At 51.4% G+C, this 13,168-nt stretch overlaps 1 protein-coding gene across 3 annotated transcripts in view; it reads left to right on the top strand.

Moving 5' to 3' along the window:
* The window catches only part of Rhcg (Rh family C glycoprotein), a 24,459-nt gene that overhangs the window by 7,958 nt on the left and 3,333 nt on the right, over nt 1-13,168 (top strand). For all 3 annotated transcript variants that reach the window (XM_021167696.2, XM_021167695.2, XM_021167694.2), the window contains exons 2-9: nt 2,321-2,507; nt 6,135-6,285; nt 8,415-8,562; nt 9,493-9,659; nt 10,349-10,486; nt 10,675-10,811; nt 11,060-11,184; nt 11,534-11,607. In XM_021167696.2, the coding sequence (XP_021023355.1) occupies nt 2,321-2,507; nt 6,135-6,285; nt 8,415-8,562; nt 9,493-9,659; nt 10,349-10,486; nt 10,675-10,811; nt 11,060-11,184; nt 11,534-11,607 (1,127 nt within the window). The remainder of the gene's footprint in view (nt 1-2,320; nt 2,508-6,134; nt 6,286-8,414; nt 8,563-9,492; nt 9,660-10,348; nt 10,487-10,674; nt 10,812-11,059; nt 11,185-11,533; nt 11,608-13,168) is intronic.

Genomic DNA, 13,168 nt, shown 5'->3' with positions numbered 1-13,168 from the left:
TCCCTCCCTCCCTCCATTTCCTTCCTTCCTCCCTCCCTTCCTTCCTTCCTTGAACAGCCCAGCGTATTTCCTAAGATGGAGAGTACTCACTTCTATAACAACAGCATTCAGCTTCATACACCCACCTGGGTACCTTAATCCACCCAATTCTCTCAGCTGACCCAATAACCTTTTTAGTTCTTCTCTGTACTCTCTCCTCCCAATCCAGTGCAGACATGAGTTTATGTAATTGGCATATTGATTGATCTAAAAGATTAAAAAACAAAAACAAAAACCAAAGCTCTTCTTGAACAATTTTCAAGAGTACAGCTTAACCCCAATTGTTCTGTTTTGCTTTTGATACAAGGTCTCACGATGCAGCACAAGCCAGCCTCAGATCTACAATCCCCCTGCCTCAGTCTCCCAAGTGCTGGGCTAACAGTTTTGTGCCATTGTGCCTTGCCTCAGCCTCAACCCCTTTAACAATAGGCCTCTCGTTTTGTGTCCAATTGTTCTTTCCTTATTAAATTTGGGCCTGCAGTCTCCCTATGGGGGATATTAGGTGACACATCTTTCATAGGCTGTCCCATCTGGAGGCACACACCGCCCTTCTGCCACCGATGGACATGTTAATTTTTATTCCCCCAGTCAATATGTAACCTAATTTTTCCTCTGTGCAATTACAATTGTTTGTTCCTCCCTGGAGACCAATGAGTCATTTATTGGCAGGATCTTTAAGACAGTGCAGAAAGCCCTGCTCTTGTCGGAATTTCCCTCCACCCTTTGCATCGCTCATTGAACTCGGGCTGCTGAGAAAGCCCTGACTTTTCGAATCCTAACAGACCGTAAGCAGCCCCTCAGCCTCATAAGCAAGACCCCTAGCATGCTTCTGAAGCCAAGAATCCTCTTTGCTCCCCTGTCCATCTTTACATATTTATTGCCAGTGTGGACCCATGAATTCCTGTATCTAAATGACTGTAACTTATAATGAGAAACCATTATTTTGGTGCTTAAATTGCCCAGATGAGGCCAAGGGGAGCCCTTCTGCCTGGCTCTTTGTGTCCCATGCTGTCCACAGTTCCTTTGTGTCTTATATTTCTGTTGGGTTTTTACTTGTCTGGGTTTTTTGTTTCTGTTCATTTTTTTTTTGTTTTTGTTTTTAGATTTATCTTATTTCCTTTATGTATCTGAGTACACTGTCGCTGTCTTCAAACACACCGGAAGAGGGCATCAGATCCCATTATAGATGGTCGTGAGCCACCATGTGGTTGCCGGGAATTGAACTCAAGACCTCTGGAAGAGCAGTCAGTGTTCTTAACTTCGAAGGCATCTCTCCAGCCCTTGTTTTTTGGCTTTTAAAACAGGGCCTCCCTGTGTAGCTCTGGCTGTCCTGGAACTCACTCTGTAGACCAAGCTGGCCTCTAACCTACAGAGACCTGCCTGCCCTCTGCCTCCTGAGTGATGGGATTAAAGGTGTGTGCCAGGACATTCTCTTGTTTTTCTTGGGCTCTAAGAGCAAGCAACGTTAGTGCTGGCAGAGCAGTTTAGATCATCCTAGTCCATCTCAAGTCTTCTACCCGATCCCTTTAGTTTTATTAGAAACCTGAGGCTCACAGAGGGATGTGACTTGTTCAGACTTGGAAATAGAATCAGTGCTTTAATAATAATGAATAAAGACAGCTACCCAGTAGGATCACCTATTATAGGCACACATACATCTGTATTTAACCTCTGCAACATCTGTGAGGTGGCCTCAGACAAGGCATTGAGCCCCAAGTCTGTTTGGTAACAGCCGTTCCGACCAGAAGATAAAACATTGGTGTTCCAGTTTTTCCTACTGCATGGTTGGAGGAAGTGGACTTGGTGGAGGTGTGTGTGTGGCCGCGAGGAGCTAGGTGTGCAACCTTGCTTGGCTAAGCATTGATTCTTCTCCCCTGAGGAAAAAGTCTTGCCCCGGAGAGGGCAAGACTACATTGCCTATCCATGTGGACCAGCAGTGCTATCTGGATGAAGGGTGGAACAAGAATACTCTCTTCTCAAAAGGGTACTCTTAGACATCTTGACCCTACAACCCAGTAGTCTAACCTGGAGACCCACCTCAAGGCTCCCCTCCCCAGAACCTTAAGATGGAGGTAGTGGCTGTTTTGCCAGTGAAGAGGCCTTTTATTACTGCCACCCAGCTGTAGCCTGGCTATAGGAAAGAGGGGACAGGGTGTCAGGACTCTAGCTTCTGTTAGTGGCTGGAAATATAGGCGCCGCCCTAGGCCGCGCTGGCTTGTCAGACTTAAAAGCCGACCTTCTCTGCAGCAGAGACAGATCTTCAACTGCACTCTCCCGGCAGGCTTCCAGGATGTACACGCCATGGTCTTCGTGGGCTTCGGCTTCCTCATGACCTTCCTGCAGCGCTACGGCTTCAGCGCTGTAGGCTTCAACTTCCTGCTGGCAGCTTTCGGCATCCAGTGGGCACTGCTCATGCAGGGATGGTTCCATTACTTTGAAGAAGGCCACATTGTCCTGAGCGTCGAGAAGTGAGCCCCGGGAGCAGTCAAGGGGCGGCGGGGCGGGGTGGACTGGGCGGGGGCCCAGGGCGGGGCCTGGTGATGGTGAGGCGGAACCTGGAGGGGGCCGTGCAGGAGCTGGGGTTTGGCTGGGGGCGGGGCCAACATGATGGGAGTGAGCCCTGGAAGGGTGGGAGTGGCTCACGCAGGGGAGGGGTCTGGGCTGGGGCGGAGCCTGTAATAGAAATGGCTCTATGGTTGGGTGGGCAAGAAAAACTGGATAAGGCTCAGAAGGCGGGACTCGCAGAGTGGTAGTGGGGGTGCAGCGAGGAGAGGGAAGGGGAGGAAAGGGAGTGGGCGGGGAGGGGGGGTGATGGAGACAGAGGTGGGCTCAAAGTGTTTAGAACAAGGTGGCTTGTCCAGGACACGTTGGTCCGGTGATGGACACCTGCTGTTTTGCTCGACAGCAACTCTTCAGGATGGAGGTTGTAGTGTTATCCAGATACTGTGGGAGACTCTCTCTCCCCATGATGGAGGATAATCTTTTCCACAAAAGAGGAAGGAAGGGCTCAAGCCCTTCTTCACAGCTCTGAGACAATCCAACCTCAGGAACTCAGGAGGCAGGGCCAGCTTCCTGAGCCAGTATCAGAAGGTTCCTTGCCGGGAGGACACAGAAATGGGGAACTCAACCAAACGGAGCCTGTGTCTCCTTGCACACCGCTTTCTCTGGAGGCAGACTGAGCACTGAAAAGAGCTGGAAAGCTGGTGTGTGTGTGTTGGGGGAAGGGGGGAAGCTCCCAGTTAAAGCCTTCTGGATTGGCCTCAGGTCCCAGGGTGAGGCGCCAACCTCTACTCCCACCTCCAGCTCTAAATAACATCTGCGGTAACTTCTCAGTTTGGTGACTGTCACCAGCCTTTTCCCACCAGGCCCCTCACTCTCCTCTTTGATGGAGCTGCCTCCTCTGAGCCTCCCCAACCCACCACAGCACCAATAACAGGTTGGAAAATAAATCTCCCCAAACCAGCTTGTCAAAAAAACCTTAACAGGCCAAGCTGTTCTGTCACACTATGGACCCTGGATTCGCGGCTGTTGGTGTTGCATGGCACCGAATAGTGGAGGGCATCTCCCCATTGGGGCCAGGTTTTAGGCTAAGGCAGGCTCTTCCCTGTATGAGTTCAGCCTTCCACTCATGCACACGTAAGGGAAGTTTGGTTAAAGGTGGGCGAAGCTCCTAGTTTGAGAAAGCCGCCAGGGGCAGTGAAAATTCCTGTCTGCTCATCGAGTGCACAGAGGTAGGAGCAAATTGATACACGGGTACTTGCAGAGGGCAAAGCTCTGCTGTATTAGTTACTGTTGCTGTGATAAAACACCTTGACCCAAAGCAACCTGTGGGAGGAAGCATGTATTTGGGATTTTGATTCCAGGAACCCATTATGACAGAGAGGCATGGCATCAGAATCAGGAGACAGAGGTCACAGCATCAACTGCAAGCATAGAAATAGGGTGAAGACTAAATACACTCAAAGCCCGCCCCATCTTCCTCCATTAGGCCACACCTCCTAACTTTCCCAAGCACCACCACCGACTGAGGGCCAATTGTCCAAATGAACGAGTGGGGGGAGGGGCATTTCTCACTCAACCCACCTCATTTGCTGTCACAAGTGGAGTCCCAGCCAAGTATTATCTATCATCCAGATGTTTGAAAGGTAAAACATGTGTAAAAGATCAGTCACTCAAGCCAGTGAATGACACACAAAAGAAACAGGCAAGACAATCAAATAAAACCTGTGACATACCTCCCTGAAGTTCAAAGTGCACAAGATATATCCTCAATACCATAGGACCAAAGTAAAAATACACCTGTTATATATCTAATTAGCCTCTGTGGTAGAACCGCTATGACACATGGAAAAGTATACCATTAAAAAAAATTTTTTTTTTTCAAAAGAGTGGTTAGAGACTCTGAGTTGGGAAGTTTGGCATGAACTATTTATTCAGCAAGCTGGTCACTTGATAAATGGAATTTGGGCAAATTGGCTTTGTGGAATTAGATTCCAGCTACTGCCCTGGAGTCATTGTCTGGAGTCCAAGGTGAGGTGAATATGTCCCCAGATGTCACCTTGTAGGTCGGGAGGTGCATATCTATGTCTTACATCTGCCCAGGCAGTTTTCCTCTGTGGGCTCCCAGACCCACCTCCCAGGTACTAATGGAAGAAGCCCAGGCTTTTCCGTTCTCATCCGTTCTCCCTCTTAAAGGGTGCTTCCATCAGATGGCTCTTTGGGACAGAGCTGGGCAAGTCCCTGGTCCTCCCTGAGCCTTCCCGTCACAGCTGTGAATGAGGAACGTACCCCCACCGTGTACTTGGGGGGATGGCACAAGAGGGCATGTGACTAACACTCAGTGTCCCGTCACCTGTCCTGCCAGACCCTGTGGACACAGTGATGAACAGGGCTAACAGCGGGGGCGCAGTCTATGATCACCCCCCTCCCCCGGAGAGGTCCTGCCTTCGTTCACAGACTGGCCCTCAGTTAGACAGTCTCACTGCCATTCTGTGTTTTACACTGAAGACCCCTCTAAGCCAACCTTCCTTCCTTATTCCCACCCTACTGACAGTTTCCGTCTGAAGACCCACACTGGAAGTCTGCTTGAGAATGCCAGCTAACCTCGCTGCTGACAGGGGACAATCATGCAGGCAGAGCAGGCGGCAGACAGAGCAGGGTGTCCTGCAGGTGGAATTGAATTTTTAGGACCTCTGCTCACTCTGACTCTCCCTGTTTGCTCGGGCCCAAAGATTTATTTATTATTATAAATAGGTATACTGAGGCTGGCTTCAGACACAGGAGAAGAGGGCGTCAGATCTCATTACAGATGGTTGTGAGCCACCATGAGGTTGCTGGGATTTGATCTCAGGACCTTCAGAAGAGCAGCCAGTGCTCTTAACCACCGAGCCATCTCTCCAGCCTGGGTGGAAGCTTTGTGTGGCTGCAGTAGATGTCTGCCTCTCTGTGATCTCTCTGCTGGGGTGGCTGGATCTGTTCCATTAGAATCAAGGGGAGCCTACGTGCCTCCTTTCCTCTTGGCCCTTCTATGGGCCCTCCTTATGCCCAGGACTGATACAGATTTTCACTTCCAGTGGGAAGGTCCCTCTGTCTCTTCTATGGACACTGACCCTTCCTTATGGGTAAGAGTGACAGGAAGGACTCAGTAACCAAGTCCCAGAAGGCCATGCATGGTAGTAGGGGCAGGTGAGTCTGGAGTGAGCACTCAAGATCTGGACCAGAGGCCGCGTTGGAGAGCCTGGGAAAGACTTTTGGCAAGCAGAGGCAATAAGAAGAAATTCTGGGAAACAAGCAGAAGACAGAGGGCAGGGTTGTACTCAAATTCAGGGCTTGTTCAACAACACTGGCTTAGACCACTTGGTTTCTGAGCATAGTCTGTCTACCAGGCACAGAGCTGTCAAGGGAAGGCGTAGCTCCCACTGCCACTGTGCTGGGTACTCTACACGCCTGGCTCTAACTATGACGAGCCCATTATCACAGACAGTGAAACAGGCTCAGAAAGGTTAAGCCACCAGGCGTGGTCCACAGAGGACCAAAGGCTTGGTGTGTCACTTCTGGTTATAGCTGCAGCTCTTCCCTGGTCTGTCTGTCTACAGCATCATCCAAGCTGACTTCTGTGTGGCATCTTCCTGTGTGGCCTTCGGGGCAGTTCTTGGCAAGGTCAGCCCGATGCAGCTGCTCATTATGACCTTCTTCCAAGTGACTCTCTTCACAGTGAATGAGTACATCCTCCTGAACCTAATAGAGATGAGCAGAGCTCAAAAGGTGGAGGGGGCGGGGGGGGGGGGGGGGGGGGGGGAGACAGAGAGGGAGACAGGGAGAGAGGTCTGTGGTTATGAACAACCTAACAAGCCAGTAAGCTTCCTGCATCACGGCTTCTTCATCTACAACTTAGGAATCAGGATGCCTCCCAAGGGAAATCACTGTCTACCCAAATCTGCCTAGCATCTGGGCAGAACAGACTCTCTTCATCTCCACACTTGCCTCTGTTCTCCTCTAAGTCAGGCCAGTCTGCACCAGAAGCCAGAACAGGCTTTCACCAGTCAGAGAAGGCCACCTCCTTGCTTTTTGTTTTAAAGATATATTTATTTATTTTTATGTATATGAGTATACTATATACAGGTTGAGCCCATTATCACAGACAGTGAAACAGGCTCAGAAAGGTTAATATATAACCTTTCTGAAAGGTATATATACAGCAGGTTGTGAGCCATCATGTGGTTGCTGGGAATTGAACTCAGGACCTCTGCTCACTTCAGCCCCGCTCGCTCCAGCCCAAAGATTTATTATTATATGTAAGTACACTGTAGCTGTACTTCAGACACACCAGAAGAGGGTGTCAGATCTCATTGTGAACCACCATGTGGTTGCTGGTATTTGAACTCAGGACCTTCGGAAGAGCAGTCATTGCTCTAAACCCCCGAGCCATCTCTCCAGCCCAATCACACCCTTGATTAAAGACTACAAGTAGTTTTCATTTCACTTAAAGTAAAATCTCACTTGCATGAAGGCTCTGCAGATTCTGGTCCCAGTCTTTCCTCCCCCCCCCCCCCCTCCCCCGCAGCTCAGTCTCTGCTCTGTCACCACTGCATGTGCTATATGTCCCCAACTGCATGGAGCTTGATCCTGTCTTCTCAGCCCGGAGTAGACATCTTTATTCACTTCATGATCCACGTTTTAATTTGAATGTCACTCCAGAAAGGCCCTGCCGGCTTTCCCGCATGTTGTCCCTCCTTGGCCCTAGCTTTCAAATTGCCTTGCACAGCTCCCCCATGGCTTTTGTCTGTCTTCTCCACAGCACTTGGGAGTCCTGTTGATAGGAGTAGGACTTATGGATGGATGCTTCCTGTCCACACACCTGGCCAGCATATCACACAAACTCAGATTTCAGAGCCTGCTTCTTGCTGAGCTGTGCTGCAGGATATAGGCAGAGGGGAGCAGGCTTCGCTGAGACAGCAGTTCACAAATCAGAGAGGGGTCCCAGCATCAGACACCAAGCCTGCCCTGTGTGAAGGACTGTCCCCAGGGCTGGGCAACCCAGCCAGTAGAGAGCGCCATAGCTTCCCACAGAGGGACACTTAAAGCCAGGAGCCCACCAGGAGAGCTAACCAAGCCAAGAGAAGTACAAGTGGGAGGGGCCCTGGTATTTTGTTGACTGGCCAGCAGCCTGGGTACAGGATTCCCTACCTCTCTCTGCTCAATTGACTGCTGTGGGAAGCAGCTTAGTTAGGGTTTCTGTCGCTGTGATGAAACACTATGAGGAAAAGCAACGTAGGGGGAGGAAAAGGTTTGTTTTGCTTACACTTCCACTGGACAATCCATTATCTACGCAAGTCCTGGCAGGGACCTGGAGGCAGGAACTGAAGCAGAGGCCACAGAGGAGCCCTGCTCACTGGCTTGTTCCTCCTGGCTTGCTTCTTACACAACTCAAAACCACTTACCCAAGGTTGGCACCACCACAGTGAGCTGGGCCCTCCTACATCAAGAAAACGCCCTTCAGAGTTGCCTACAGATCAACTAGATGGAGGTATTTTCTCAGTTGAAGGACCCTCTTTCCAGATGACTCTAGCTTATGTCAAATTGACAAAACAAACAAAAACTGGCCCACCAGACACACACACACACACACACACACACCCACACACACACACACACACAGAGAGGGAGAGAGAGAGAGAGAGAGAGAGAGAGAGAGAGAGAGAGAGAGAGAGAAATAGAGACAGAGAGAGGTGGGGGTGGGGGATAGGTCAGGGAACTAGGCTCTGCTCTGAAGAGTCAGAGAGAGCTAAGCTTGTGTGCCTACGTGTGGGGTGGGAAGTACTATGAGGATTGAGGGAGAAAGGGCGCCTGGTCCTGACAGGCCCCTTGCACTCCAGGCAAAGGATGCAGGGGGCTCTATGACCATCCACACATTTGGCGCCTACTTTGGGCTCACAGTGACCTGGATCCTCTACCGAAAAAACCTGGATCAGAGCAAGCAGAGACAGAGCTCAGTGTACCACTCGGACCTTTTCGCCATGATTGGTGAGAGCTAACAGCTGTCACGGTGGTAAGGGCAGCCATGACGGGTGAGATGTTCCATGCTGGTGAGGGCCACCGTAGAGGGCTGCCATATTGGTTGAGGGCTGTCACCTGTAGATGGGAGCTGCTATGAATGGTTAAGGACAGCTATGAATAGTTGATAGATTGCCATCATGAGTGGGAGAAGAACACCCACCAAGAGTTAGAACCACCAGATGGGTGAGGACCACTATAAGTAGATGAGGACAACCATGCATGTCCGAAGGTCTGCCGCGATGGGCAAGGATTGTCGTGACCATCCCTGAGCTCCACAGAATCAGTGGGTGACTGTTGGTTGGTTCTTGGGGAGGAAGGGCAGAGTGAAGGAGCCTGTGGAGACTTTAGAGTCCTAGGTGTCCGATGCTCTCCATTGTGGAATTGGAAGAAGTTGGTCACATATCCTGTATGTTCCCTAGACTGCCCCAAGGCAGATGGAGTGGAAGCCAGGAACTGACCTACTTAGTCCCTGTGCTGGGGCAAGCTGTGCATTCCAATTCCTTATGTCCCTTCATTTCAGAGAACATATAAAGTCGTTCAGAGCCAGCCCTTCCTTCCATTACCCCGTAGACTGAGAGATGCTAGTGCCACCAGCTAATCTGTCGACAGAGGGGAGAGACTCTCCCCCAGGATGCTAGAAGTGTAGGGAGCGTGTAACCAGCCCCAGTGGTTAGGGAGACAGGGGGAGCTTGGTGAAGTGGTATGGGAGGCTAAGTGGGAGCTAGGTGAGTTAGGCCAGGAGAGCCTTCTAGGAGGAGCATCAGTGAGAGGGATGCTAAGAGGTCAGGAGCAGATAGAGTTCTCTGGAGCTGAAAGGTGGCACCTCTGTTGAGGGTGTGTGAGCCTGGCCTAACACCGCCTCTCCTGGCCCTGCCCTGTGTATATTCTCTGACCCAGGCACCCTCTTCCTGTGGATATACTGGCCCAGTTTCAATTCAGCCAGTTCCTTCCATGGAGACGCCCAGCACCGAGCAGCCCTCAATACCTACCTCTCCTTGGCGGCGAGTGTGCTAACCACAGCGACAGTGTCCAGTATCGTACACAAGAAGGGCAAGTTAGATATGGTGAGCAAAAGCCTTCGCGGGGAGGAATTTGTCCTACAGCCATGCCCTGCTCACACCTCACTGTGGCAGGCAGCTTCTAGATTGGCACACCCAAACCTGGATGCTCAGAGTGGGCCATCCCTGCCAAATGTTGCTGTCCTTCCCACAGCCTGAAATGCTATGAGCCAGCGCCAGCTGAGAGTCACACCAGGCCTGCCTAGCAGAGTTGCCGGTGGGTGGCGGGGGTTGGGGGCTGTCCCCTCTGCCAGGTCTTCATCCTCCTGACACCACTGGCCTTCTTGGGCTTTATAAAGCTGTCTCAGCCCACACACTTAGAGGAGCCAGCAGCGCAGTGCCTGCCACAGCTGACAAAGGAAATTGGTAGCAGCTGGGCACGCATGTGGCCCACACATACCTTCTATAGACACATGATTCACCCAGATATGCACTGGCCTCTAGGTATATGTGGAGAAAAAGGGGAGCATGCAGGGCCCATGGGTATGTCCAGCAGAGCGAGCACTGACATGTTCAGACCTACCGGATGTTGTGGCTCCTTTGCAAAGCTGGGACGGAGGCTAACCCGCCTCTGCCTGCTCCTGGCTTGCTGAATCTGAGTTGTTCCCAGCTTCCAACTTTGCACAGGGTGTGAGCCACAGGCCACGCTCTTTGCATGGACCTGAGAGTTTGTACACGTTGCCTACCCTGCCCAGGTGCACATCCAGAATGCCACGCTGGCAGGTGGGGTGGGTGTGGGCACAGCTGCGGAGATGATGCTCACACCTTACGGCGCTCTCATCGTGGGGTTCTTCTGTGGCATTTTCTCCACCCTAGGATTTGCATACCTATCGGTGAGGACCCTCGGGCGGTTGCTAGGGATGCTGTGGGGAGGGTGCGTGGGGGGTGGGGGAGGGTTATGTTTCTGATAGGGAGACACAGAGGGAGGGGGTGAGGCTTAGGGAACCCTTTGTCTTTGATGGCCTCCCCATGCCCGACTCAGCCACAGCCTGAGCAGTGCCATCCTCCCTCCTCCCTCTAGCCCTTCCTGGAGTCCCGCCTTCGCATCCAGGACACATGTGGCATTCACAACCTGCACGGCATTCCTGGCATCATAGGTGGCATTGTGGGTGCTGTGACAGCGGCCTACTCCTCCCCTGATGTGTACGGAGCGCCAGGGTAAGTGTGGAGGAGGTGTGAGGGTGGGCTTCCCTCCTTCCTTCTCTATTCCTTCTTCCTGTGGGACCAAAGGCATCTTCCAAGCTAGACCATTCCCGGGCCTCTCTCCCCACCCTCAGACCCGCCCCAAGAATGCAGGGAAAGAGCCATCTGGCAGGAAGGCTTAGGGTTTCAAGAGCACACCTGCTGGGTTGCAGGAATCATGGCCTCTCCATGGGGCCCTCACTTGCTTCCTGTCTGTACCCTAGGATAGTCCATTCCTTCGGCTTCGGGAGTTATAAGGTGGACTGGAACAAGAGCATGCAGGGCAGGTCCCAGATATTTGGCCTCCTCCTGAGCCTGGCCATGGCCCTGGTGGGCGGCATCATTGTGGGTGAGTGACAACGGCTAGACCAGAAAAGGCGGGGGTCTTGGTGGGAGACTAAGTGTGTGTGTGGGGAGGGGACCCAAGAGCATGTCCTTTTTTTTTGGTTTTTTGAGACAGGGTTTCTCTGTGTAGCCCTGGCTGTCCTGGAACTCACTCTGTAGACCAGGCCAGCCTTGAACTCAGAAATCTACCTGCCTCTGCCTCCCAAGTGCTGGGATTAAAGGCGAATGCTACCACCACCCAGCCCAAGAGCATGTCTTAAGGGTGGGCCTGGGAAGGAGGGGGTCCAGCTGAGGGGAAAAGTTGGGGTAAGCTAAGGGTGTTTTCTGACCACCGTGTCCTCCAATCTCTTTAGGATTCATTTTGAAATTGCCGTTCTGGGGACAAGCCGCGGATGAGAACTGTTTTGAGGACTCCGTCTACTGGGAGGTAAGCGCTAGAGACCTGTCTCTCTGCACATGGTAGCGGGTAGCCTCGTCCCCACCTACTGTGACATCGATGTAGGGCATGGTGTCACCTGTGAATTGAAGACTCTTTTCCCTGCCCTCCCTCCTTTCCCCTCTGGTCCCCAAAGGGGCTTTGTATACATTTCTTTCTACATGTTCTGGGAGGGGAGTCACAGGAGCAGCCTGCCATGGGGCTGGAACCTGGAGTGTCAGCCAGCTGTGTTCTAGTAAACTTCCACAGTCAACTCTGTCCCCAACTCTAGCTGCATCAGTGTCACCTTGTAATCCTAGTCTAGGGAGAAGACGGAGGCAAAAGGACCAGACGTTCAAAGTCATTCTTAGATACGCAGTGAATTTGGTGTGATATATGTAACCCTATCCTTAAAACAAACAAACAAACAAACAAACATACAAACAAAGTTGTCCTACCCAGAAGTGAAACTGATGGCAGCCCCGTCTGAGAGCCTCTCTGTTAGGCTGGTGGCTTTTTATGCTTCCTGGCCTCTGAGAGTCACTTGGGAAGCCTCTAGAGCAGTGGTTCTCTCTACCTGTGCGTGTGGATCACAACTCCTTTGGGGGTCGAATGACCCCTTGACAGGGGTCGCACATCAGGTATCCTCCTTATCAGGTATTTATGTTATAACTCGTAACAGTTGCAGAATTACATTGATGAAGTAGCAACAAAAATAATTTTGTGGTTGGGGTCACCACAATTCTGAGGAGCTGTATTAAAGGGCCACACAGCATTAGGAAGGCTGAGAGCCACTTCTTAGAGCTCCCATTCAGTAGCTTGGGTTCCACTGGTCTGGTGGCTTGGACTTTGGACATGAGACTATTTCGTAAAACTTCGAAGGTGATTCCGAAACTCATCTTTGTGAGAGAATCAGTGTGGTGTCCAACCCCAGACTCCATAGTGATTACTTTAAAAATTGTCACTTGATGCCCACCAATGGGGCTTCATTCGGAAGGTCTGGGAATCTACAGATGAACAAGCTCCCAGAGGAGTCCGCCTCAGCAGCGAAATTCCAGCACATTCCACCACTGTTAGCCCATCAGTACAAAAGCCAACCTGAGCCGTGTTCCAGGAAATAAAACATCAGAATACAGCAGAACTCTCTCTCACTGTTCTCTAGGTCTCTATATTTTTTGTCTGTCTGTCTGTCTGTCTCTCTGTCTCACTCATTCACTTTTCTCTCTCACTGTCTCATGTGTGCACACATGCCACAGCACATATGTGGAAGCCAGAAGACTTCAGTAGGAGTCAGTTCTCTCCCACCATGTACGTGCCAGGAACTGAACTCAGATAATCAGGCTTGACTACAAATGACTTTACCCACTGGGCCATCCTGTCAGCTGAGAACTCATTTTTTTTTTAATGCCCTGATTGGGGCCTCCTGTGGTATCAGGATCTCTTGACCCACAATCCACTGTGGCAGGCGTTTACCTGTTCCTTTCATTGTGAGAAAGAGGGAGAAAGGGAGGGAGAGAGAGAGGGAGAGAGAGGGAGAGAGAGGGAGAGGGAGAGGGAGAGGGAAGGGAGAGGG

Source organism: Mus caroli, chromosome 7 (assembly GCF_900094665.2).
Source record: "Mus caroli chromosome 7, CAROLI_EIJ_v1.1, whole genome shotgun sequence".
In the NCBI taxonomy this organism is placed as follows: domain Eukaryota; kingdom Metazoa; phylum Chordata; class Mammalia; order Rodentia; family Muridae; genus Mus; species Mus caroli.
Note: the sequence above shows the minus strand (reverse complement) of the source record. Positions and strands in the feature narration are given on the sequence as shown.